We start from the raw sequence: 26,802 nt of genomic DNA, 5'->3' as shown, positions 1-26,802 counted from the left end.
AATAATTCCATTGAGATACAAGATCTCTTTTACAAGGGAGTTCTGGCCAAGACAGCAGCATAAGAAAGTTTCACACAGATGACAAGACAATACACAGAAATAAATCAACAATACAACGAGGTCATAAACTTGCGTTTGGCAGTGAAACAAGTGCACAGACTCATCAGGTGATCCTTGATCCTGGTTTTAAAATAGTCTAAGCTAACATGATTGTCCGGTTTCAGATGACCTTGTAGCTCAGACTAAGATGAAGGAGCAAAAACACTAAAAGCTCTTTGACCAAAGACAGAGCGAGTTTAAGGAACCACAAAAAGTCTGACTATTTGACTGAAGGTTACAGCCAGCTACAACCTTAGGAGTCAGTAAAGAGCATAAATAAGACAGCAAATCATTCAGTATGGCCTTATTCCCATGCTCCATTCTTTTTATTATGAAGATGTGCCAACTTACAAAACACATTGATTTGAAGTGCAATGCAGCATGGGAAACTGAGTCCAGCATTTTTAGAGAGGCATTTGAAGCATGAATATAAAGAATGTCACCATAGTCAAGAACAGATTAAAAAAAAAAAAGTTGCTTCATTTTTTTTCTGAGGAACAAATGGAAAACATCCTTTGTTTCTGTAGACAAAGCCCAGCTTCACCTCAGTTTTTTTTGATAAGTTCAGGATCTGAAGACTAAAAGAAAGGTTTTCATCCAAGAGAAAACCAAGGTGTTTTAAAGAATGAGCCCATTCAGTCCCCTCATTTGGCAGAGTAAGAAGCTGACATTTATCCTCAACTGTCCTCTTGGATCTAGAGAAGTACATTGCTTTTGTTTTAGCAGCCTCAGTCTGTGATGTTTTTACATAAATTATTAATATATATCACAAAGAGCACAGGGCCCAATACAGACCCTTGTGGAACCCCATTTTTTGTATTCAAGAAGGTAGAAGATAAGTTATCGACTCTGACACATTGCTTCCTATCGCTCAGCAGCAGCTTAAAAGTCCACAGTAGGGGTGCACCGATCACAATTTTCTTGCTAATCTTTATAAAGGCTGACCTGCCGATTTCCAATTTTACTTTTTATTTTTTATAACTGACAGCGTATACCTCCAATGTTCCAACCTTATTTTATTGAAAATCATTGGACAATACCTGTGAAACAATCAAATCTTTATGTTTTAACCTAAACAACCAATAAAGTGTCCTGAGTTTTAGGTCTCAGAGCAAAAAGCAACAATAGCTGGCTGTCAGACCTTCCTGGAGGTATATAAGATCAGTTTTATATGTAAAGACGGGCCGATCTCCGCTTCCCCAAAATTAAGGAAATTGGCACTGATCGATGGGTACATGACTAGTCCACATCAATGATTCTCCTCCTGAATCATTGGATCAGGTGGAAACTTGACCCCTGAGTTTAAACCCAAGCTAGTCTCTACAGATATTGAATGAATGTCATCTCTCTCCACCGATTAACACTTAGACCGACGCCTCATATGTGTGTCAATGTGTTAAACCTGCGACACAACCCCCCCCCACATCCCATCGAACCAGCATCCATTTATCTGTGTGTGTATGTGTCTGTGTGTGTGAGACTCCATCCTACTGCAGAGGAGGTTGTTACATAACTCTGTAGCTTCACCAATATAATCCCCATCTCCCTCTCTCTCCAGCCGTCGTCATGGTGACCCCAGCACTGCAGCAGCAGCACAGTTGGCATCATCTTCCTCTTCTTGTCTGATGCTCTCTTGCTGCTTGATCTGCTTTTCCAATCACTGAATTTTATGAGAGATATAAAGGCAGATCTTCCAACATGACGAAGCAATTACAAATGTAAACTTTCATTTCATGCATCTTTTTTTTTAACAAGTGCATGAATAAAACTAATTCCTGTCATTTATTTTGAAAGTAGAGGACCAAATTTAAAGATAAGGGAGTGAGTGCATGAGAAGGCGTGTGGATAAGAGGATTTCCACTGCTGTTAATTCTACCTCACAGTCACCTTATCCCTCGATGATGTAACAAGTCCTGTGTGAGTGTGTGTGTGTGTGTGTGTGTTGGAGAAATGTATCCCTCTTTCCATACCTGCCCTCCTTATCTCCACTCTCTCCTGCTTTATCTTTCTGCTCCGTAGTCTGGTCATGTTCGCCCTCTGGCTGTCCTCCACATACACTCCCACCGTCCTCTCCTATCTGTGTGTGTGCGTGTGTGTGCGTGTGTTTTTAATAGGTTGAGTGATGTGGAAAATTAGCTGTCAGCCCCAATGTCACACAGTTAATCAGACGTCAGATTTAATGGCATTCAGGGCCTGGATTAAAGTGTTTGTTCTCCAGTGGTGGAGCCTCAGCAGCGTTTGTCAGTAAGTCACAGTCAAATCATGATTTTACACTCACAGAAATCTAATTCAGTCTGCTGAATGAGAAGAGGAGTTATCTTTAATGCCATATTACATTTTTAAAAAGGGGTCATTAAGTCATATCATCTTCCGTTATTAAAGGACAGATTTGACTTTTTGAGTTGTTAATATTTCACACAGGGTTTTATGTTACACTTAAATCTGAAGTTATACATCAGCTAACTAAGAAGTTTCACCATAAGGTTCATGAAAGGAGGTTGGAGCTTTTAATCATAAACCTGATTCTGTCCATTTGTCCAAAAACTGAGTTTAAGGCTCCTGTGGGAAGATCTGAATCAGTTGTGAAAGAGGCGGGAAATGAGTCTGATGTCGTTTCTGTAACCTACAAACATATATAAGACCATCTGGAATGGCTAAAAACTGGCTAAAGAAAAAAACATCTTTATATTTTTAGCTGCAAATTTTGACAGACATTTACATTTGACCGTTAAGAGAGAGCGGCACAAGTGTATTTTCCATATATTTGATTTATATTTATTGGGCCTGATTTTCTTGAGGGATAAAGTGGATAACGCTGAAGACTGGAATTTAGATGAGTGCCTCACTGAAAAGTTTGCTTGTTGTCACTTTTCAACCTCGTAGCGCAAGGGGTGGGTACCGAACTAGGTACTTTTATAGGTACCAACCGAGTACAGATTCATGAAAAATCAAAAGCTACCATGTTCAGGTCCCTAAATGCGTCCTTGTGAATGTGAGGGAGTGTAAGAGTAGGTGATTTTCCATGCTGGACATGAACATAGCATTATAAGGTTTTATATTGAAGAATAAATATGTTAAATTGAAAAAAGTTACATTTTATTATTAAACAAATTTATTTCATTTTTTACCACGTTAACACATAGAAAAGTGGTGTTAAAAAGAAGATCTGATGTTGATTCATTTTTCAAAACAAAAACACGCCTTGTTAAGAGTCATGTTATCACAACTGTGCACGATTTGGGCCAAAGATGTTGCTGCACTTCAAACAAACATTCCTTTCAGTCCCTTTAAAGGAGCTTCAAAATATTTGTGTTTCAGATGATTTAAAGCTACTCTGAGGATTTCAAACCAGACTGAAATAAAATCAAATGCATTTTGAGATCGACAAATGCAGACATGACCCTGGGTATGAATATTAACTGTTGAAATGATGTTTTATTTTCATGTCTAAAATTGTTGCTTTAAAGCAGTGGAAGAGTAGGCAATTTTCCACGCTAGACATGAACACAGCATTTCAAGGTTATGTATTAAAGCATGAATATGTTAAATTGAAGAAATTTGAGATTTTGTATTGTACAAATTAATATTTATTACCACATAAACAGGCACAAAAGTACCAAAAATGGGAACTGTTGAGTACCGATACAGATCGCCAGGTATCGGACATCTGTACTGTATCGTTTCATATGTGAAAGGTACCCATCCCTAGTCCCTCACAGAAGCTTTAAAAGAAGTAAAAGTCAAACATTTCCTCAAAGATAGAAAGTTGGTTGTACTCAGTTTGCATGAGAGACAAGTATTCGATCTGAAGAGAATCAAGGCACCGCAACCTCCATGTTCTGTGGTGGGAGTCTTTTCCTGTAATGTAAAGGAAAAGAAAGTGTGGATCACTTTAAGATAAGAGCTTAAAGAAAACCTGCACGTCTTGTATGAACATCCATCATCATGACTTCATATCCATGTTTAAAACATGGGAAACAGAATGTGGTGTGGTGTAATGGTGTACTTCCTCTCACCGCTTTCAGTCTCTCCTTCCTCGTCTTTGACCTCTCTCCTCTCCTCTTTCTATCCATCTTTAATGTTGTCTCATTAAAGATGCAGAGTTTCCACTGACAAGCTCGCAGGGTGACCCAGACTTAGTGCCTTTGAGACTCACACAGACGCACTTGCATGAATACGCAGATCTGCTGAGGCCGGATTATCAGCTGAAACACACGAGCTGTATGAAAAATTGTGACTTTGTAATCTCCTCCCTGCAGTCCCTTTTTTTGTCCTTCACACTGAGCAGTCAGGGCTGGGTCTTATCTGTGAAAGGAGATAAAGACAGGAGAAAGTTTCAGGGTGAAATTTGTACAGTTTGGTCCACAAGGGTGTGTTTGTTTTCAGATGTGTGAAGGAGGTGCAAATCTATCTTGTTCCCACTGTAACAGCCCTTTTATTTCTCACCGTCTGTTCTCTGTTTGTGCCTCTGATGTGCTTTAGACAAACAGCCCAGCTCCATTTATGATGACTTTTCTTAGATCTGCTCGCGTGTGTTTCCCTCAGAGTCACACCCTCTCCTCTTCTGTGTTGGTGACATTGATCGATACTCATCATGATACCAGATAATAACCTCAGACCTCTGTACAGTTTCCCTTTAGTCGATCCTGAATGTATTGGACCTGTTTCACAGGCTCTTTTTTGTAGACCACAAAGAAAAGTAAAGACTTAAGATTAAAAAAGTAAATAAGAGTGGGAGGGAGACTTTCAGTGACGAAGAAAGGGTGATTCTTGTTTTTAAACAGGGTTTAAAAGGGTTTATTATGAGTGTGTATGTAACCTTTTCAACTCACAAATCTCGTCTAGTCAAATAAAGTGTCAGTCAACAGGACTTTATTCATACTGTATATGTGTATGTTGAAGGAGCCAAAATATTCTTTGTTGTTGTATCTGTGTACTCAGTCATATGGAAGTGAGATTTTATTTTTGTCTCAAAGAAAATAACCTAGAAACAAGGCATGCTGTGGTTTAATGGTGTGACCTGTTTAATCCTTGGAGTCGGTGCCAGAATAACTTGTTTGTTAAACAACCTGTAAATTAGTAGAACCAGTCGTCACTAGCTGGGGCTGGAGCTCAGGTTCATGGCTGCTGCTGTGCTGGGATAATACTCCACTACCCAAACACAGATCACAGATGGTACCTTGTAGTATTATGTGATTTGTCAATATCTTGATCCAGAAAACGGAGGCAGAGTTGTCTCTAATCTGGTGAAACTGGCATAGGACCATTCAACTGGCACAATACGTAACCAGCTCAAGTCAGGGGGAAAGAAGGACGGTGGTAGCTCCATGCCCCCTGCAGACGCAAGTAGATAGAAATCCATTTAATAACTAGGCAAAGTTGTTGTAGGAGAGTTATGAATATATTCTTGTTTTACCCAACAAAATTTTCACATTTTTCATTTTTAGAGCTCTCTGGCACTGCAAAAGTCTGTGTGTTTCTCCATTTCTGAATCTCCCATTGCACCGACACCTGTTTCACCAACACCTGGCGCTGATGCTTCCTCTTGTTGTTTGAATATTTTTTATGTTATCATGGAAGTGTTTTGTTGTTTAATCACAAAAGAAGTATATTTCTGATACCCTAAAATCACCATTGGCAGTCATATCACATCTCTACTACAGTTGAACAATTCTAAGAATATCTGAAATCACATCTCATCCATTTTACTCAAATAGAGCTCAGTGTTGCTTGTTTTCTGACTGTTTTCTATCTTTAGAGCAGTCAGATGTTAGAATCTAACTGGAATTTCTTAAGAATGTTGTAGTTGCCCTGAAGCAACCTCAATTTACAAATCCTTTCAACTGCAGTTCTTTAGAAAAAGGTAACTTCTAGCTCTAAACAAAACAGAATGACAAAACTTTTGAGTCTTGATGTGATTATGGATGAATCATGGCATTGTGGCTACATACATGTCTTTTGTTAATTTTTTTTTTAATATCCATTAAGTTCTGCTGATACTCTGCTTAAAACAGCACTCTCAAAGTTACCAAAGGAGACTTGAACCTAATATTTTGTCTGAACTTGATACACTACCAATGATGCCTTTAGGCAGCTAGCTATTAATGTCACATTGACAAAAAGTATTGCCTGTGATTATTTTTTATTACCTTACAGTTCCTAAAAGTTTTTAAGCTGGTTATTAAAGAGAAACCAAATTAACAAGGCTGTCTGTATTTGACCTTTAAAGAAACAACATCATCTGCATAAAGACTGATTATGTCTTTACAGTACTTTTTATTGCCTTTTTATAAACCATCACAGTGGGCTAAAAAGTGGTGAAGTGTAGTTCACTGTAATTAATTGTTTATTAAAAAACAAGTCTTTCATTTGTAAATGACTGAATTAACAAAGAGATAAATCGACATGTTTTAAGATTCCTCACAGCAGCTTCAAGTTGATAAGTTAGTGCACTTATTCCGTCAATCTCTTTCTGACCCCTGCCTTTGTATTTGACAGATTGTTTTCTTTTTTATCCTTACCTATATTTGAAACAAAGTTTGATTGATCAGCATCCCCTTTAAAGAAGACAGCTGTGTCTTTAGAGTCTGGGAATCTGATATGGGACAGCTCTTGTTTCTGGGGATGTGCAGACTCTGCAAAATTTGGTTTCGATCCGATAAGAAGTGAATTGCAGATACCAATAACAATACTTATATCCATGAGCGGGTTGGGTGAGAGGAGCACATATAGAGAAGTGAAACTGAAACTTCAGTATCAACCTTATCATGCATGTATTAATCAATACTGATACCAATGTTGGTATCGACATGTTGATATTTCAAATTGGTCTGCCCACCACTGCTTGTTTCATTAATGCCTGGTCCAGGCCTTGAAAGTGGAGGTTTGGACCCCCGGGGGTAGTGAAACACCAATAGGGGGGCTGCAAAATCAAAAGCTGTTTAAAGTAGCATATTTTTATCTATTAAATAAGGAAACAGCAATATGTGCACACGGATAGTTTGATTTTCCACTGATCAGTTAGAATAAGTATCTTAGGCCTGTAAACTGTGTTTTATTTTAAGACTAAAGGTTTAAGCTCAGACAGTAATTGATTTTTGACAGATTATCTCTGAGGAGACATGTTGCAGACATGTCGTTCCCCACGCAGGTCTCAGGATGCCCCAAGGCTTTCCAAATCTTGATTTATCTTGACAGGTTTCATTAGCGTGCCTTAAACGCCCCACAACTATGACAACTCAGTTTGTTTTATGGGACCATGACAGCTCCAGTTGTGAAGCAACAGCCTCCAAACCCAGAACAAAACCATGAATCATAGTGATCTGTTTCTGCAGACTCATCACAATCCTGATGATTTGATTTTGTGCAACATTAATGATAAAGCTGAGAACCCAGAGGAGTGTTGGCAGCACACTCAGTTTTAATGGAGGCATTTCCCACCTTTTTTAAGTGCTATAAATCCATCGGGAAGCACACACGTTCTTTGGAAAGCTTTTAGGGGAAGCCTCTTATGTTACTCAGATGATCATTTATTTTTCTGCAGAAGGAAAGTGAATTCATGGGATCTTGAAACCAGAACTTAGAGCCTGCTTCCTGTTTCCTTCAGCTCTTCTCACCATATTTAATCCTTAATCCTTTCTCTGTTTTTTTCAGATTGGCGCCTATGACCAGCAGATATGGGAGAAATCAGTGGAGCAGAGAGAAATAAAGGTATCTGTCTTGTGTTTGTTTACGCCACACATCTGTGCTCCTGTTTGTTTTCTTTCTGTGCTCCAATGTTTCTCCTCATCCTCTTCTTTTATTCTTGTTCTTTTCATGCATCTCCTCTATTTCCTGCTTTTCTTTTCCTCCCCTCTTTTCATTTTTGAATTCTGTTGTGTCTCTCACCATGCTGCCAGTTCTTTTCCAATGTTTTTCTGTTTAACCCTTTCCTCTGCCTCTCTGGCTGGGTGTCACCTACCCATCTCTCCTCCATCTCTTCTCCGTCTTCATCCATCTTTTCCTCCTCTTCAGTTTATTTCTCTGGTGAGTACACAGTGAGGGGAGGATGACCCCCTTGTTGTCTCACAGTGCACGTCTGCTCACGCACGCTGTAGACTGCTAGACTGTGATTGGTTGGGTTGGCAGTGTCAGACTCCGGTGTGTTTTTTAACCCCACTCTGTGTTTAAACAGGAGCAGCACTTCTTTATAAAACCAAAATTTAAAAGTAAAAATCCCTTCATTGCTGTGTGACTGCACAGCTCTAGTCATGTGATCAAACAGAAAGAGGGAGTGCTCTTAGGTCACTTCAAAACAAAGATTCTCACAAAGAAAACCATGAAATGTATCAGGGTCATGTCTGTATATTTCAGATCAGTCTGTTCCTTGTGTTTGTCTGGGAGTAGATAAAAAAAATACATTTCAGATCAGGCCGTGCAGCTGCAGCCAACAGGAGTGTTCACACTGAGCCCAGCTCTGTCTTGATTTAACACCTTCTTATTTCATGTGTGGTTAAAGAGGCTGGGAGGACTATTTGGAAAAACTAGTGTTTTTCTGGGATAGACACTCCGTTTCCCATGAACACTTGCACTCACCATTGTAAGGACGATACTCTTACCAAGTTTATTTTGAAGGTACTGAAAGAGAACATCTTTATAACACTTGTTTCCTTTGAGGACAACTTTTCCCAGAATGCTAAGGGACAAGGTAATATATTTAATAACAGTTACACAGTGCTATTGCTTGAAACCTGACAGCAGTCAAACTCTGTAAACTCAGTTTGTAGCGTAGTTTAGTAGCCAGCTTTATTTAGCTCTACTTGCAGCCTGGTGCTCTAAGACATGACCGTAATGTGTAACATCAGTGAATCCTGGTTAGCTATGTCCTGCCAGTCATCTACCAATCAGAGCTAATGTAACCTCACTCTTCATTTTATTGATAGACTCTCAAGTTTGAACAGACCACTGCACAATAACTGCTGACTGTGGGTTGGAATCAACATTATCACAAACAGTTTAGCCCCTGCGTTATAGAGTGATACAGCCCCAGCAAAAGGCTAATTAGCCTTTAGCCCATGCTCCATCACTCTCCCATTTAGCTTTCTTCTGCTCTTCTGTCCTTTTTCTGTCTGACTATAAATTTATCACAGAAAACGTTCTCAGCAGAGAAAAACACAGATCCCCCTTCTCACTACCAAACATCGTCAGTCAGCGTAATGTTGTTGTAGATAGCATTGTGCCCAAATCAATCCGATTGTGTCCAACCCCGCTGGGAAGCTGAGAAATAGCATTAATAAATAAACTGTTTTGGTGCTGATAATCTTATTTTAAATTGTGGATTACGACTAAGATCTTGAAAAAGTCCCGCCTTTTCAATTAGAAACACAGTCCCTTTCAATTTAAAGGTGTACAACATTAGTTTATTTATTCATTAGTTACCACTAACGTATATAAACTTGTTCTATTAAGGTTAGAGAAGATAAGATGAAACTTTTTATAGATGCAGCAGTTTGTTGAAGCATCAAGGACGTATAGGATAAGGATAAAGAGGCAAAATTTAAGGCAGTATATTAAAAGTTATTCTAATAAAATCAAATAAAATTTAAATAATTTAAGACTTATAATTCACATTCAAGTATGAATGAAAGTAAACCAGACAGATGTTACATGTGAAGCAGAAGTTATAGACTTGACATTTAGGGCCATAGGGATAAGATTCTGATTTTAAAAGGTATAGTCACCTGAGAGTGAGAAAGACCAAGATAAAGTGAGCAAAGATGCTTAAATTTATACTCTTTTGAAGACACAAACAAAAATAACGATTTTGTCTCTTTAGTTGTCTTTGAATGCTGAAAATCACGTCATGTGACATCGACTCACCGGCATAAAAATACCTTTCTAGAGGGATTAAATCTTGTCATGATTTTTTTTTTTCTTATGGGTCACATAAAGTCATTTCAGTCTTTTATACAACTATCAACAAACTCCTCACTGTGGCTTTAACTCCTGGGTTCATACAGAGGGTCAGTGGAGCATTACTGCTGAGGTGTGCTGTTTGAGAGTTGTGTTATTCAGAGCTTCAGCACCTGTCTGCTGTGACCTCTAATCTCTGACCCTTTGAGAAATCCCTTTGAGGTGGAGTGCAGACCTTGTCAGAATCTTATACTGTTTCTATGACAGAATACAGCAAACTTTATTATAAAGAACTCCAATATAAGCCGTGTACACATTGACATCTAATTAGCCTCTAATGTTCCCTCCGTCCCCCATCCTCCAACTCTAATCCTGTAAACAGAGGTGAGAGTCTCTCTTCTTAATGAGCTCAAAGTCCACACACTCTCTCCCCCTCGCGCTCACACACACACACACACACACACACACACACACACACACACACACACACACACACACACACACACACACACACACACAAACAGTGCTGTGACCTTGGCTTCTCGTCTGTCACACGTAATTGGTTTCCCAGAGTTTGTAGCTGCTGCAGACAGTGCTGAGTTTTTTTATAGCAGGGCAGAGATAGAAGGTGCGTCCTACTCTCAACCCCGCTTCAGTTAATTATAGTGTTTATGGCCTCATAAAAAAACTCCAGATAGGCATTACAAATAAACCCTCATAAAACTAAAGCTCAGCTGTTTTTAAAACAAGCTCTGCTTTGAAGAATCAGATTTTAGCTTTGTTGATTTTTTTTTCTTATCTACAAAACTGGAAAAGGCAGCAATGATTTTAAAAAACACTTCATTTTCTTTTAGTAGCTTATTCGACAAAATAATAGTTGGTCTAAAATCTTACTTTAGCTTCATTTTGGAGCATAAAGAGGAAGACTGTTTAAAAAGAGATTTTTGAGTGAGTGTTGAACATCAGAGCAAACACTTTAAGGTCTGCAGAGGTTTACTCGTCGCCACCTGCAGGTGTAAAATGGAAACTACAGTCAGATCTGGTGTCTGCTCTAAGCATTCAGATCAGTGAAGCAGTATCCATGAATGTTTGACCTGTATATTACTGACCGTATGATGTAAGGGGAAGATAGCCAGCACATAAAGATACTGGGCAATGAATAGCTCAGTCTGTGGCGAGACCAGAGGTCTGTGAAGGACTTTGCCCCTGCAGTAAATCTACTGCTAAGAGGAAGCTATTGATCACTTTCCTTTGGCTCTGCAGGAATACACACACACTGACTCACACACTCACTCACAAATGCAGAGTATATTCCCTCATTGGTTCTGGTATTTCGAGATAAGAGCCTCCATCAAGCGTCCCCTATCAAACCACTGACTGATAACACACAGCTTGATTGGCCTGTCTGTAAATATTAGCTTGAACTAGTTTGATTCAAGTGTGTGTGTGACTTTGCAGTTCTGTTTATTATGACTCAGGCAGATGAAATGTGAAAATATTTAAAGGTCTGATGAAACTAGTGAGGACATGTGGAGGAATTTCTGACTCTTGTGTTTCAAAGTTCAGACTGGGACACATTTATTTGTGCTTTAAGTCAAAGAATTATCTTTTAATCCTTGTTTTTTGCGACTGAAGAGGCAGGAGAAATGCAACACAAGAGCAGGCAATGTGATTTGATAATGTGGTCTTAAATTTACAAATTTAATTCAGATACTTATTCAAGGAACAGGGGAAATATCTTCCAAATGTAATTGCTTGCTTAAGCCCTGCTTTTGGTTACTGGGAGTTGTTATTATCCATCTTTCATTGCTTGTCTGGGTCCGGGTCGCGGTGGCAGCAATGCCATCAGCAAAGACCAATGGCCCCTGTCCTTGGCCACTTCTGCCAGCTCCTCTAGAGAGATACTGAGGCGTTCCCAGGCCAGCCAGGAAATATAATCTCTCCATCATGTCCTGGGTCTACCCTGGGGTCTCTTCCCAGATGGGTATGCCCAAAACACCTCCCCAAGGAGGCGTCCGGGAGGCATTTTCAGAAGATTCCTGAACCATCTTACCTGACTCCTTTCGGATGCGGTGGAGTAGCAGCTCTACTCCGAGCATCTCCTGGATGTCTGATCTACGGACCCTATCTCTAAAGCTGAGCTCAGACACCCTGTGGAGGATTTTAGCCCTTTATATTTGCAATCTTGTTCTGTCGGTCACTACCTACAACTCGCGGCCATGGGTGAGGGTTGGAATTGCTGACACCACCCTGATCCGTCTAACTTCTAGTTTTATTTTCCTCTTAATCCGGAGGGGGGTCTGTTCCTCGGAGAGTCACAGGCTATCGTCTGAATAGCGATATCACACGATCACCATCCTCTCCCATAACTTTTGATATGTCAGTCCACACCTTGTCCTTTCTGCCTGTATCCTTATAAAAAGGATGTTTGGGATCATACAGAATGTTGAACTTCTCCACTTCCAAGATCAGTTTCTCTTCATCCATGACGTCGTGTTGCGTCTGGGACCCTCCGACCGACTGTTTACCTGATGCACGTGCCTCCAGATGTGACGTCTTTATAACATATTGGGGAAATTTACGTTCGAGACTTCGTGCATTGTGTTTTATTTTGAATCTTCCGGGTACTTCACACGGTGACTTCCTGTCTAATGCTTTCTTATCAACAGTGAATTTAGGAGGTTTGGAAGCGGCCGCGCAGAAAATAGACTTGAAGCGTATGCTATTTCTCACGCGTGTGCCAGCACTTCGGCAGCGCGTGCAGTGCAATGTCCCTGATAGATTACAATGGAAGCTAAGTGCTCTGCTGTACGTTTCAAGGGCGCTGCGCTGCGTGGCGCGTGCGGTGGAATTTAGAGGTTAGTCTATGAAATACTTCTCTTCAACCTTTATTTTCCCACTACTACTCCCAATAAGATACAATATCTCTTCTACAAGGGAGTCCCGGCCAAGACGTCAGCATAAAAAGTTTAACACATACAGCAAAAAATAACAATAGACCAAAATAAGTCTCAGTAATTTAGCTCTAAATCCTTCAAACTACTAAACAATCCAGTTTTAGGTGACCTTGTAGCTCAGATCAGGGTGAGGGGGCAAAATCACTGAAAAGGCTTTGACCAAAGAGAGTGAGTCTAAGGAACGACTGACGGTTTCAGCCAGTGACGACCTGAAGAGTCAGAAAAGAGCAGGAATCAGACAGAATATCATGTAGTGAAGCCTTACAAAGAAAGATACCACTGCTCCATTCTTCTGTTGGAGACAAGGACACAAGAGACAAAACACACTGCATCATGGGAAGCTGAGTCCAGCATGTTCAGAGAGGCTGAGGTTGCACATAAATGATATCAACGTAGTCATATTTAGATATTAAAGGTTGCTTGAATTTTTTTTTTTTTTGTAGCAACCTGTAAAGGAAACCCAGTAGATAGTTATTACTAGAGGAGATGCTGATGAAGTGTAAAGAATTGTGTCGTCTGCATATTACTTTTATTTAAAGGACAGAAAACTGTGCATTGACCTTCTCAGAAGAGTTAAGGCTTAACACACATTGCACAATCATCCTTGAAGCTATCTGAAACGGTTGTAATTGTTCCATTAAACAGCCTCTTAGCTCGAGTTCACTCTGCAGAGACTCAAATCTTTTATGGAGCTGCTCGTATAAACACACCGCACTGTGGTAACAAGAGTGTTTACCCAGCGTCATTAAATAAGACCTCTGTTAAAAAGCCAGCTATTGTCCAGCAGCAACCATTGTTGACATAGTTATGCCCAACCACACACACACACACACACACACACACACACACACACACACACACACACACACACACACACACACACACACACACACACACACACACACACACACACACACACACACACACACAAACACACATTCTCACATATGCAGGTTACCTAATGTCTGAAAACAGATATGCCGTCTTTAAATTCAAACAGGTGGATCTCAGAATTTTGCAATTGATTGTTTGTTGTCGTCTCATGTAACAGCTGATGAACTAGCTTTTACACACACACACACACGCACAGACACACACACTCAAAATGTATGCGTCATAGGAGGAAGTGGCTGGCCAGCACAGGAAGTGAGCGTGCCATGAGGGAGCTTTATTCTCAGGCTCATAAACCGAACAACACACCAACATTAACGCTCCAGACTTTAAACTTATTCTCCTGTTTTATTTATTTTGATAAAACGTAGTGCATCCAAGTCTGTGACGTGTGGTTACGTTCTCTAGAAGTGAGTAGACGCTTTGCTGTGACATAGAGACGTGAAACATTAGCTGTGTGAGCCTGAATGCACGGTGTGCCTCCTCAAACACTGAGTGTGTGTGTTTCTGAGGGCATAAAGTGCACGAGAAGCCTCCAGTAGCTGAGCTTCAAGAAGATGTGAGTGTGTGTGTTACGTTGTGTTGCTCTGCTTCGTGCGTTGACTCGTCTCTGTCCGTCTTCCCCTGCAGGGCTTAAGGAACAAACCCAAGAAGACTGGACACGTCAAACCAGACCTGATTGATGTGGACCTGGTCAGAGGTGAGAAAAGAGAGAGTGTGTGTGTGTGTGTGTGTGTGTGTGTGTGTGTGTGTGTGTGTGTGTGTGTGTGTGTTCCAACCTTCTGTCAATCAAACTAATTAGATTACACAACAAACTTCCTGCTGTCAGACACACACATTGGAGTAAAACGCACTAACGTGAACCCGAGATGCCACCACTTCTGAGCCAACCTCCCTGTCACCACCTCCTCCTCCTCGCGGCTCAATCACACACTCTAATCCTGTTGCTCCGGTTTCAAAGTCATCATTTTTTTTTATTTATCAAATAGAAAATTGTCTTTTTTGTTTGTTTTCATATTGTGATGAGAATAAAATGGAAGAAGAGGAACAGAAAGAGGAAGCAGAAGATAAAACAGAGGAATTGGAAACATAATAAGGAGAAGATGTAGTTTACCACGCATTTATTTTCTCTTCTTCTCCGACAGGTTCGGCCTTCGCCAAAGCCAAACCAGAAAGTCCGTGGACGTCGCTCACTAGGAAAGGCATCGTCAGGGTCGTCTTCTTCCCGTTCTTTTACAGATGGTGGATCCAGGTCACCTCCAGAGCCATTTTCCTCCTACTCCTGGCTCTCTATCTGCTGCAAGGTGAGTGTGAGGTGACATTTCTCATAAACTCTGCAGCAGAATCACCTGAAAGTTTCACCTGGTTAATGAGGGTGAGTGGATCTGATGTAGATGGGTTAGTCTCCAACAACGATTCCAGGGGCAGAGATGTTGAAAAGCTGCTTCTACATGTTGGATCTGCTTTTTTGATCAGAGCAGAGACCGGAGAGTCTCCACAACATCTGGAGAGAGTTTATAAAACTTCCATATTCCTGAATTTCCTCTAGGAGATAAATAAAGTATTTTCTTTTCTATCATATAGCAAAGTAACTTTTTTAAAGCTCCAGAAAATTCTGTGCTGATACATTTACAGCTTCAGAGTATTCTTTAAAATTGTGTATATTAGTAAACAAATGTTTATATCGTGCTTTCCACAGACAAAGGAACAAAATCTTCACAAAGACAAAACACACAGAAAACAAATGAAACCTAGAAAATGAATTAGACTGTGTCGGTCACACAAACCACAGGTGCATGTAAAAAGAACTGAAATCATCCCAACTTTCCAGAAAATTACTGAATAATTTTCACCAAAATCCAGAAAAATCCCCAAAAAGATTCTGTTAAATTTCATTACAATTTCCTGCCAAATTCTGGAAAAAATGCCCCACAGATTTCAAAAATATAGAATACAGAAATAAATTCCCACCCTAAAATTTGTGAAAGGTTTAAATATAAGTTTCCTTTAAATTAAAGGAAAATTTTCTGGTATTTTTTCTAATTTTGAAAATAATAGAAGTGTGCGAGCAACAAAAACAAAAAACAAAAGAAAAAAAAAACAAAGCAAAACATAGGAAGTGTCTGGTTAGATAGCTAAAATTTTTTTGTCAGATTAGGAAGTGGTCCTGGTGAAGTTTTGGAAAATTTCCCAAAATACCTGAAAAGTTTTAGAAAAATTCTTGGTCAAGTTCTTACCATAATAATTGAAGTTTTCTTTGTTGTTGCTTAAGAAAATAGTCTTAAAAAGTGTAAAAAAGACTGATTTGTGATGAGTAGCAAACAGTTGATTTTTAACACATCCAGACACAGACATAGTACTTTGAATTTCCCCTGGCAGCATAACTTTTTTTACTCTCTATATTTAAACTCCAGATTTATTTTACTCATACCAGATATTTCAGTCCCTGTTTGATCTACAGCAGGTTTTTTAAAGAGTTCTTTTTACCTAAAAACAGCAGTTTCTGTTTTGTCTTATTTTACTTCTTTCTTCTCATAGTGCTGTGTTAAATGGTGCTGTCCTTTTCCCTTCCTCAGTTGCAGCAGCAGTCCTCTATGTGAGCATCCCTCAGCCTCATGGGATACCGGCCACTGAGGTGTTCGGAGCCATCTGGCTCATGCTGCTGCTGGGCACCGTCCACTGTCAGATCGTCTCCACCAGGACGCCAAAACCTGCATCAAGCAGCGGGGGGAAGAGACGCAGGTAACCCAGGGAGAGACGAGAGGGGAAAGGAAAATATGCAAAAAAAGATAGTTTCAGATGATAGAAGAAGGAAAAACAATCAAATGTTTAAGCACAAGGTTACAACTTTAGAGGGAAAATATGCAAGGACATGATTTTTTTTTATCATGGAGATTTTATTCACACATTTCAAGTTGTTCTTGACTCTGTGACTCAATGTTAAAAATATTTTTTTTAAAAAGAAAGAAGTAGATTTTTGACAGATGAAATCTCTCCATGATGGACTGAATGTTCCCTGTTAGAGACAAACTGGATTTCCTGTGTGTGACAGTAGATGTAGTTTTATGAGTGTGTTGTGAAGGCTGTAGACTTTGCAGTTTGTGCTTCTGTTTGGGTTGAAAGCTTTTCAGTGTGTGGCTGCTGTTTCTGTACACTCAAAAAGACAGTTTTCAGACCATGTGGGAAAAACAGGGCTGTGATGTCATTTTTGAAATGAAGATAAGTTTTCTTTTTTTTTTTTTTTTTTTTTTTTAATATATATATGTATATCATGACATGGGTGGTTCTCTTAATACCCTAACACAACTTTTTTTAAATTTTGTAATTTTTTGGCTTTTTCTTATTTTTAGTGTTGCAGTTGTTTTGAAAATTGAAATCTTATTGTTTTTTTTATTTGTCACTTCAGATCTCTTTGTTTCTCTTGATTTGAAATTTAGTGACCAAAGCAGCTTCTGTCTACCCTTATCTTTGGTGCTGTGCCCCTGTCCTTTTAGTCTTTTTTTTTCTTTTTTTAACACATAATGAAAAAGTGAAAGTAGAGCCAGTCTTCACACTCCTGTAGTTTCAACCCTTGTCAGTCTGTAGCTCCTCTCTCTAAGCCTCTCTCCACCCTCTATTCTTTCCAAACTAAAGGAAGTTGAGGAAGGCATCTCAGATGGAGGTGCATAGGGAAGGCGATGGGTCTAGCACTACCGATAACACACAGGAGGGGGCGCCACACTCCCACTCAGCCACCACCACATACAGCCTGGGCGCTTTCTTCCAAGATTTCTGGCATGATATCTGTAAAGCTGGGTGTGTATTTACGTTTCCCAATCTTTCCAAGATAACACGATGAGAGAAGACGGGCTGGGCTTCAGATCAGGAAAAATCAAAGATTCCCTAATCTGAAATCAAATTAACTTCACATTTCTTCTTGTTTCAAACATTTGGTCACTGGCAAAATTTTTAAAGATGAGTTCAAAGTGAGAAACTGGAGCCCAGCCTCGTCTCAGATCTAACCTGGGCTTCTTCAGCTGCAAATTCACCTCCTCTCCTTTTTTTTGTTGGCTGTACTGGATAAATAACTTCCTTATTCCATAACAGAGACTTTGGTTCGACTGTTTCCTGAGAGGAAGGAGGGATTTTGCAGCTGACTTTATTGTGAATGACTAAACCAAGCTGTGTTCAGAAAAAAAGCACAGGGAAGAGTCACTACTGGAAAAAAACATTTTTTTTTTTTTTTTTGTAATTTCGACTCTTTTTTGAAGAAAACTCTTTCATCGTCTGAGACTCTCCTCCCTAAGCTTCTTCTCTGAGCAGCTTTAAACAGACAGCAACAGTGTGGAACATTTCCCAGCACTTTGTAACTCTTAATTTGGTGATTTCATGTATCGATTATCTGTCACACTCCCCTGAGTCAGTGCGATACATGTCCACCTCTGTCTACTCTCACTGATCCAGTCATTAATCCTGTCGGTCACTTGTTTGTGTCCCTTTAACGTCTTTTTTTTAAATTCCCATTTGTGGTGAATCGTGTATTTATGTAAATTACAAAACCATCAGGTTAAAAATACTTTATTAATGAGTTTAACAGGCTAAAATCAGCAACAGAGTGAGTTTATTTAGTATATATGTTCCACAGAGTTGTGTTTGATGCATCCTTCATGTGTGATTTATCTGTCTGCATGTTTCTAGCTCTGAGCCTCACTACGGCTGAGTTTGAGCTAACACTCCGCTCTGTTTATCTCTTTCCCTCCTCTCCTCGTCTCTGCTTTCAGATCCAAGAAGTCCAAACTGTCCATCGACAAGTCCACAGAAACAGACAACGGCTACGTGTCCCTGGACGGCCGCGTGACCAATCGCAGCAGCGAGGAGGGGCTCCAGCTCCACGAGCAGCGCTGTGATTCGCTGAACAGAGCTGACGAGGTGTGCTGGAACTCGCACATCCAGGCCGCACACGCACACACACCCCACAGCACGGGGCTGATGCTGGCAGGCGGCAACAAGGTGATCAATCAAAAACGCTTTTATTTAATTAAATCCTCCATCGAAATACTGATTAATTTTTGTGTTTGTCATTCAGCTGCTGACAGAGTTACTAAGAGATGTGTGTGTGCATGTGTGTGTGTGTGTGTGTGTGCTTAAGGAGCCAGCGTCAGATGAGGCGTCCAGTGAGGAGGACCCTGAAGCGTCCTACAGCACCCTCCGCAGGGGAGTGGAGAGAATGAACAGTGACTGCATTCTCAGAAACCGCAAGAATATACACCATTACAAGAAACACTACGCTGTGGAGGTGAATACACACACACACACACACACACACACACACACACACACACACACACACACACACACACACACACACACACACACACACACACACACACACACACACAACTGTCAGATCCAGACATACCAGCTGCTCTGTTGCTAGTTTTAGACAGAGGTGTCAAAAGTGTTCTCATCCATTACTCAAGTAGGAGTATGGATGCTAGGGTTTAAAAAGACTTTTGTAAAAGTAGAAGTATCAACTCTAGCTTTTTACTTAAGTAAAAGTGTAAAAGTACTGGTTCCAAAACAACTGAATAAAAGTAAAAGTAACTTAAAGGAGGAAAGGGCCATTAAGGTCAAGAGCTCAGGCTGTGCCAGAGGGGCCTATAGTTCTTATAGTTCATCTCCACTCCTGTGTCTGCCACAGACATCTTCATACAGTGTTATATACGTCTGTTATGTTGTTGCTGAGGTGTGGTGTGGTTTGTGTGATGGATTGCGGAAAAACCAAGAGGGTGTAGGAATGGTTTCATGTTCATACATCTCTTCCATCCACAATTTAATTCACTCTTTGTGGATAGCACAATTTCACCGATTTTAGGATGGGATTTCACTTTTTTTGGAGTGTGTCTTTTTGAACGATGACGAGCTGGAATGAAACAGGAGTAGTGTGGCTACTTTTAAAACGTGGAGTAGAAAGTACAGATATTTGCCTGAAAATGTAAGGAGTAGAAGTAAAAAGTCGGCAAAAAAATAATTACTCAAGTAAAGTATAGATACCCCATATTTTTACTTTGTTACTTGATACCTCTAGTTTTAGATAGTATTGAATTTTTCACACTGGAAATAGTGATTACTTTTGATTTTTAGCATTGTGCTGGAGACACTCAGTGCTAATTTTTCTGTTGCTGCCAAATGCAGTAAAGTGAGGGTGACCCACATGTGTTGTGACGGTGCAAGAGTGTTTGTAATGCCTCAACAGTTTCCTCCTCCTGTTTCGGGTCAGATTCTTGGTGTGAGGCCACATATCTGCTCGTGTTCTTGTGAAGCACTCACCTGTCCCTCAGGTGTCTCCTGATACCAGATGATCAGTGGTCTGTTTTCTGCAGTGTTACATGCTGCATAAAGATAAGCGAAGTCTGCTTCTGAGGAAGGAAAATTTTCTCCATTAGGGGGCGATATGGGAAAAACATGTCAGGATTTTTTTATGGCAGGATCAGGATCTGGATTTTATCAAGATTGTTTTTTATATTCAGACAGTTTTGACCTGCAAACAATCAATCAATCAATCAATCAGTCTTTATTTGTATAGCACCAAATCATAACAAATGTTATCTCAAGACACTTTCCAAAACATTAACTGGTCTAGACCCGTTAAAACCCAACATCAAGTCAAGATAAAGAGTCTTATTTTATCTTAACCCACCATGAGTGCAGCACTTTGCAGCATTTAGCAAGTTACAATGGCAAGGTAAAACGTCCCTTTAACAGGCAGAAACCTCGGACGGAACCAGACTCATGTTAGACAAACATCTGTCTCAACATTTTCAGCCACAAATATTTTTTATCCTTCATTCTGAACTATTTTAATGCACATTTTTACTTTTCTGTCCTCTAATGTGTTTGTTGAATTCTCACATTTTACATCATGATAAATCCATTAATTTAAAGACGTCAGCTGTAAGACTTGTTGAGCCTATGCAGAGTCCAAACTTAGTCCTAATGAGACGTTACTCGATACACTTTGGTTTTGCTTGTGACCTTGACAGAAAATGTACATGTGCACGATTAAGGAACGAAAACTTGGTCATGAAGAGATAATTTATGTGTAACTTATGTCGTGTCTCAGGATGTTCCGAAGTCTGGCACCAGCTGCAGCTCCAGATGCTCCAGTCTGAGGACTCAGGACTCAGAGAGCACTCGGCACGAATCAGAGACAGAGGACCTAATGTGGGAGGACTTTCTGCACTGTGCCGAGTGCAGATCCTCATGCACGTCAGAGACAGGTCAGAGGAAGAAAACTTAACGCATTTGTATTTTTCCTGTCGCTTTATTTCATACCGCGTGAAATTTTGTGTCAGTATTAATACTGTGTCTTCTTCTCAGAGGGAGAAGGAGGAGGGACGCCTGTGTGTCCCCCAGCGAAAAAAGAATACAGAGACGATCCTTTTCATCAGGTCTGTTGGCTCATGAGACGTGTCTCACTGATGTGTTGATCTTTCATAGTGTTGAATTTGTCTGTTTGTAGAGTTTTTAGTCACAGTGTTTGTTTGTTGTGTTTTGATTTTTATCTCCTACCTCAGGGTCACATTCCCTGGCTGCACAGCTCCAACCCCGGTCTGGAGAGAGTGAGCGCCATCGTGTGGGAGGGAAACGAGTGCAAGAAAGCCGACATGTCGGTGCTGGAGATCAGCGGCATGATCATGAACAGAGTGAGTAAATCCACCTGTCATGTTTTATCTTATGGTGTGTTTGAGTGTGTCCTAACCACTCTCCTCTGCAGGTGAATCTCTACACTCCTGGGATTGGGTATCAGGTCTTTGGGAATCTGGTTTCAGTCACACTGGGCCTCACTCCTTTTGCATACAGGTAAAATGTGACGCAGCATCGCTCTTCCTCTTTGATTTTTTGGGTATCAGCTGTTTTTTTCTGACACCTCCCTCCTCGTGCAGACTCACTCAGTACAGGGATGTGGATCAGCTGACCACGCTCTCAGCCAGTGAGATGCTGTCTGTGGCGCTGGGAGGCGGGTCTGGATCAGAAGTCTTGGTCATCACCATGGTGACACTCAGCTTCCTGGTGCGTGTTTGCCTCATATGGCTCTTCTTCTTCCTGCTGAGCGTGGCGGAGAGGACGTACAAACAGGTGAGGTGGTGAAGCTGAAGCCAGGAGTGCATCAGTGTGAAGCGTTTGCATCTTTCACTTCAATGACCCGTGTGTGTGTGTGTGTGTGTGTGTGTGTGTGTGTGTATTTCAGAGGCTTCTATTCGCAAAGCTGTTTGGTCACCTGACTTCAGCCCGCAGAGCGAGGAAGTCTGAAGTCCCACATTTTAGACTGAAGAAAGTTCAGAACATCAAGATGTGGCTGTCGCTACGCTCCTACCTCAAGGTAACGAGTGTGTGTGTGTGTGTGAGAGTGTGTGAATGCTCAGATGATAACAGATGGAAGTCGTAACACTGATCTGATCTGTGGTGTTTACAGAGACGGGGTCCTCAGCGGTCAGTGGATGTTATCGTGTCGTCTGCCTTCCTGCTCACACTGTCCGTCGTCTTCATCTGCTGCGCCCAGGTACTTTAAAATTATTGTGAGGAAGGGTCAAAGCTTCACATCAAAGCTAGAGCTGTAAATGAAAGGAAACACATCCTGCAGACTTTCAATGCAAACAAGTAAATAAAAAACATGTGTTCCTGCTATAAAATGTGCTTTTCCACGTGGGAAAGACGGTCATTTTCAGGAGTTAATTTATTGACCCGGAACTAAATTTAGACCCTGGTTTTCACAGTCAAATTGTACATAGTTCCAGGAGGAAGTCCCTGTGGTGATGTTTCGTGAAGTGATTTTTTTTAATTGCAACAACCTATGGAAATTTGCTGTCTGTTGTCATTAATCATAAATTATAAATGAGCATAAATTGGAATATGAAATAGATACGTACGGTCATATTTGGTTATAATCCCCATGAAAAACTTAGAGATAGAACTTAAATATCACATGAAGCAGATTAAACATAAGCCTGTGATCATCTGTTCTAATGGTGCTACTGTTATTTTTACCATCTTCTAAGGTCCAGAAATGTGTTTCATTAATGACATTTTAAAGGAAGTTTCTTGTTATAAGGAGTAATTTTAGGAATTTAAAATTCTTCAAGCAAAATGTAAAACTATATTCACAGTGTGCTCAGCTGCAGATTACTGTCAGAATAAGTCTCCATGTGAACTTCTATAGGATCAGACAACAGTGGAGCTGTGTGGGCAGGCGCTTGTTAAAGCTTGCTGCTGTTATAAATTGGTACAGTCTGATTCTTGGAAACACTGAAGCAGCACTAACTTAGCTCTGCTTGGTGAGGTTTGAGTTGGTAGATGAGCGCTGGTAGGACACAACCAGGAATCACTGACATTACATGTTACAGACACGTCTCAGAGCACCGGGCTGTGAGTAGTGCCAATTATAACCGGCTACTGAAGTGTGGTACGAACTGAGTTTATAAAGTTTGATTGTTGTAATGTTTCAAACATCAGTTCTAAGTAACTACAAATAAACACTTAACCTCGTTGCGAAGCATCCAATAAAAATTTGTCTTTAAAAAAAAGAAAAGTAGTGATAAAAAAGAAGATCTGATCTCAGTTTTTTTGCTTTAAAACAAAAATACTCTTTGGTAAGAGTCACATTCTCACAACAGTGGGTGCTAGTGCTCATGGGAAACAGAGTCCTTATCAGGAATAACACGCAAATGTGTTTTTTTTTCCCTACATCATGTTTTCCCAACTAACAAAGGGTCCTTGCACTTCTGAACAAGTATGGATCTTAAAAAGAACATACAAAATGTTTCTAAATAGTCTCTAAAGTGAGGGCTCAAACTACTAAACATAGATGTTAGGGCTGGGACAAAATGCTATTCTCACAATTCAGTTCTATTACGATTTTTTGGGTACCGACTTAAATTGCAATTTCTACAATGTTTAGTTTGCTTTTTTAACACCAAACAATGAGAAAAAGTATATCAGTCCAGTTTATAAACAAAGAGTGAAATAAAGAATTTTAATCTGACAAAAAGAATATTTTTTTTTTTTTTGACAAAAAATTTGACGATATAATAATAGATTTGCTAAAACAAGAGAGCAAATATTTCAGACTCATGGTACCCAGTTTTCTGCCAAATGGTTTCTTTTGAAAAAACGTAGCATGTCCACCTGGAGAGGTTGTAGTGAGGAGCACATGTGGTTCAGAAAACGTGCTCAGACAGCTCAAATGTCACTGGTCTGAAGAAATGTATCATGTATATATCAGTGCCATCTCCTCATGAAGCTTCTTACCGGGGAAATGTGTTGTGTTAAGTTCTTGAACTTTGTATGTGTCTTCAAACTCTGCCTCCCTGATCGCCGATTTTAACATGAGACCACCTGCTATTGATTCCTACTGCACACTTTAAATTGAGAAAGCTCTAGCTAATATAGCTCTTGTACAATTTAAAACAGAGAAACCCTTTTCCAGACTGAATAATGAGCTCACTTCTCATCCTGCAGCTCCTCCACGTCCACGAGACCTTCCTGGAGTGTCACTATAACTGGGAGCTGGTGATCTGGTGCTCCAGTCTGTCTCTGTTCCTGCTCAGGTTTGTTACTCTGGGCTCTGAGACCAGCAAGAAGTACAGCAACACCTCCATCCTCCTCACAGAGCAGGTAAACACACACACACACACACACAGAAAACAGAGTGTGAAATCTGAGTGTGAGGTGTTTTCAAACACTGAGTGAATCTTTTCACAGATCAACTTGTATCTGAAGATGGAAAAGAAGCCAAACAAGAAAGAGGAGCTGACGCTGGTCAACAACGTCTTAAAACTGGCAACAAAACTGCTCAAGGTGAGAAGTCTGCTCAGGTGGAGCAGGAGCTTTGTTCTGATGTGTTTTATAACGACTCTTTCTTTCTCTCTGCAGGAGTTGGACACTCCCTTCAGGCTGTACGGTCTGACCATGAACCCTCTGCTCTACAACATCACACAGGTGGTCATCCTGTCCGCCGTGTCCGGCGTCATATCTGACCTGTTAGGTTTTAACCTGAAGGTGAGTCTGACGATTCTCTGAAGACGACTTCACACTTAGTGTTTTAGAGACGTGGGCTCTGATCTGTGTTTTCTCCACCCCCAGCTGTGGAAGATCAAATCGTGACATTGAACGGAGTATCGGCGTCGCCCTTTGCTCTCACTGACTGAACGCTCGTCTGACTGAAGAACGTCTGCCTCGACATATCAGAGTGCTTTCAACGTTCCCACTTTGTGCAATTCACAAACTATTTATTTACCCACTCAGTGTTTTTTTTCCTAGTTGTTTTTTTTATTGTAGTTTGTTTCATTTTTGTGTTCTTTGACACGAGACGATGCTCTATTTTATTTGAGAAGTGTTAGTATTATTGTTCTAAACATAAGTTATTATGTTTAACGCGATGGGTGAAGTTCTCAGCTGCAGAAATCTGAAGGCGAAGTATTGATGAGGCAAAAACCACGTTTATGTTTCCGTGTGGCTTCATCTTCACGTTACTTTTATTTATATGTAGAGTGAGTTTCTAAACGAAAACCTTGAACTATGTTACAGCTGAAGATTTCACCAGTTAGTCAAAGGAAATTAGATTAAACTATAAAGTTTAAAGATGGACAGATTTGAGGTATTATCTAAATTCTGTCTCCAGGTCCCGGATGAAAACAGGTTTTTAAAAGTTGCATTAACTGTTAATAAAAAGCTACCAGCTGCAGTTTTCAGGTAGAGATTTTAAAGTGCTGGAGAGCAACAATCAAGATCTAGACAAGAGGAACATAGCAGTATTTTCAGCACTGTGTGATCCGGCAGTAAAACTTTTTTCACTTTTTTTTTTTAAGTTTATTTTTAATTAACTCAAAAATCTCACGAAAAATAGTTAAATTTGGAAAAATTTAGTTTGAAACTATCATTTTTTTGCCCTGTCAGAAGGATTAACTGAAACCAGACAGGCTCTAGTCAGGTCAAAACTCTGCTTTTTGTAGATCTGAAAATCAGAAACATGTTTTTTTCTATTTGATTCAGTTTGATGAACAACCTTATGCAACTCATCACATTAGATCACATTTAGATCCTGTGAGTTTGTTTCAGAAAGCTTCAATCCATCATCCAGAAATTCTGACCTTCGATGTGGCGTCAGCCCCTGGACCTTAAGACTGCAGTTAAACAGGTTTAAACGTGAGTGAGTGAAGGTTTGCACTTTAAAAGTCGATCTTAAGTTGAAGAAGTTACATCCTGGTTCTGTGTGAAACTCAAAAAAAGTGTTTTTGATGCTTCACTTCACTCCCTCGAGTCAATCGTTCATGGTACATGAAGTCATCCCGCCACAGCAAACATCTCCAATGTGACACAAGCTGTTAAAGAGTTAGCATGTTACTAACTTCATTCAGAAAACGCTCGCATAATCATCTTCAGTGTGTGAGGAGGAAGACCAAAGTGCTTATTTTACCATTTCTCTGTTTTTGTTTGTTTGTTTGTTTGTTTGTGTGACTCTGCTGGAAAAAGAATGTATTTGCAGCTCTATGCTTTAAAGTCTGTTTCCCTTTGGAAATATTTTATTTTTGTTCCGTCGTCGTTGTCGTTTTATTTGTAAACGTTTGTTTTCTCACACTCGTCTGGAACGTTTTACTGTTTTTAAGGAACAAAGAAGTTTGAATTTTACGTATGAACGTGAGTTTTATTAAAAGGACTCTATGTTGTGCTTCTGTTTTCAACAAGTCTAAAGAAATAGATTACGTTTTTTTGTGAACTGGTCTGTCCAAAAGTTCTACATTTTTGTAAGAAAAATAAAAAAATTGATGTTGATTCACTGATTTATTCGTTTTTTACTCCCCTCAAAGCACTTCAAAGAAACCATGAGTATCAGCTGATTTGACTCATACACATTCACAGGTCAAATCTGGGGTTCAGGGTTTTACCAACGACACATCAGCATCAAAGTCTACAGCTGATCCAAAGT

At 40.1% G+C, this 26,802-nt stretch overlaps 1 protein-coding gene across 9 annotated transcripts in view; it reads left to right on the top strand.

The window, feature by feature from the left end:
• The window catches only part of LOC141810724 (protein PHTF2), a 55,821-nt gene extending 29,223 nt beyond the window's left edge, over positions 1-26,598 (top strand). For 5 of the 9 annotated variants that reach the window (XM_074698502.1, XM_074698500.1, XM_074698503.1 and 2 more), the window contains 18 exons: positions 7,753-7,809; positions 14,469-14,538; positions 14,984-15,142; positions 16,415-16,580; positions 17,472-17,633; positions 18,599-18,827; positions 18,967-19,113; positions 20,941-21,097; positions 21,198-21,268; positions 21,395-21,523; positions 21,595-21,680; positions 21,764-21,956; positions 22,069-22,200; positions 22,294-22,380; positions 24,336-24,491; positions 24,579-24,674; positions 24,750-24,875; positions 24,960-26,597. In XM_074698502.1, coding sequence (XP_074554603.1) covers positions 7,753-7,809; positions 14,469-14,538; positions 14,984-15,142; positions 16,415-16,580; positions 17,472-17,633; positions 18,599-18,827; positions 18,967-19,113; positions 20,941-21,097; positions 21,198-21,268; positions 21,395-21,523; positions 21,595-21,680; positions 21,764-21,956; positions 22,069-22,200; positions 22,294-22,380; positions 24,336-24,491; positions 24,579-24,674; positions 24,750-24,875; positions 24,960-24,980 — 2,244 coding nt within the window. In that variant the 3' untranslated portion in view covers positions 24,981-26,597. Of the gene's footprint in view, positions 1-7,752; positions 7,810-14,468; positions 14,539-14,983; positions 15,143-16,414; positions 16,581-17,471; positions 17,634-18,598; positions 18,828-18,966; positions 19,114-20,940; positions 21,098-21,197; positions 21,269-21,394; positions 21,524-21,594; positions 21,681-21,763; positions 21,957-22,068; positions 22,201-22,293; positions 22,381-24,335; positions 24,492-24,578; positions 24,675-24,749; positions 24,876-24,959 lie in introns of all 9 variants that reach the window. The other 4 variants (XM_074698507.1, XM_074698506.1, XM_074698508.1 and 1 more) reach the window with 2 other exon arrangements.
• Positions 26,599-26,802: the final 204 nt, after the last annotated feature.

Source organism: Halichoeres trimaculatus, unplaced genomic scaffold (assembly GCF_033239565.1).
Source record: "Halichoeres trimaculatus isolate MK-OKI-2021-1 unplaced genomic scaffold, fHalTri1.1 fHalTri1_scaffold_21, whole genome shotgun sequence".
NCBI lineage: Eukaryota > Metazoa > Chordata > Actinopteri > Labriformes > Labridae > Halichoeres > Halichoeres trimaculatus.
Note: the sequence above shows the minus strand (reverse complement) of the source record. Positions and strands in the feature narration are given on the sequence as shown.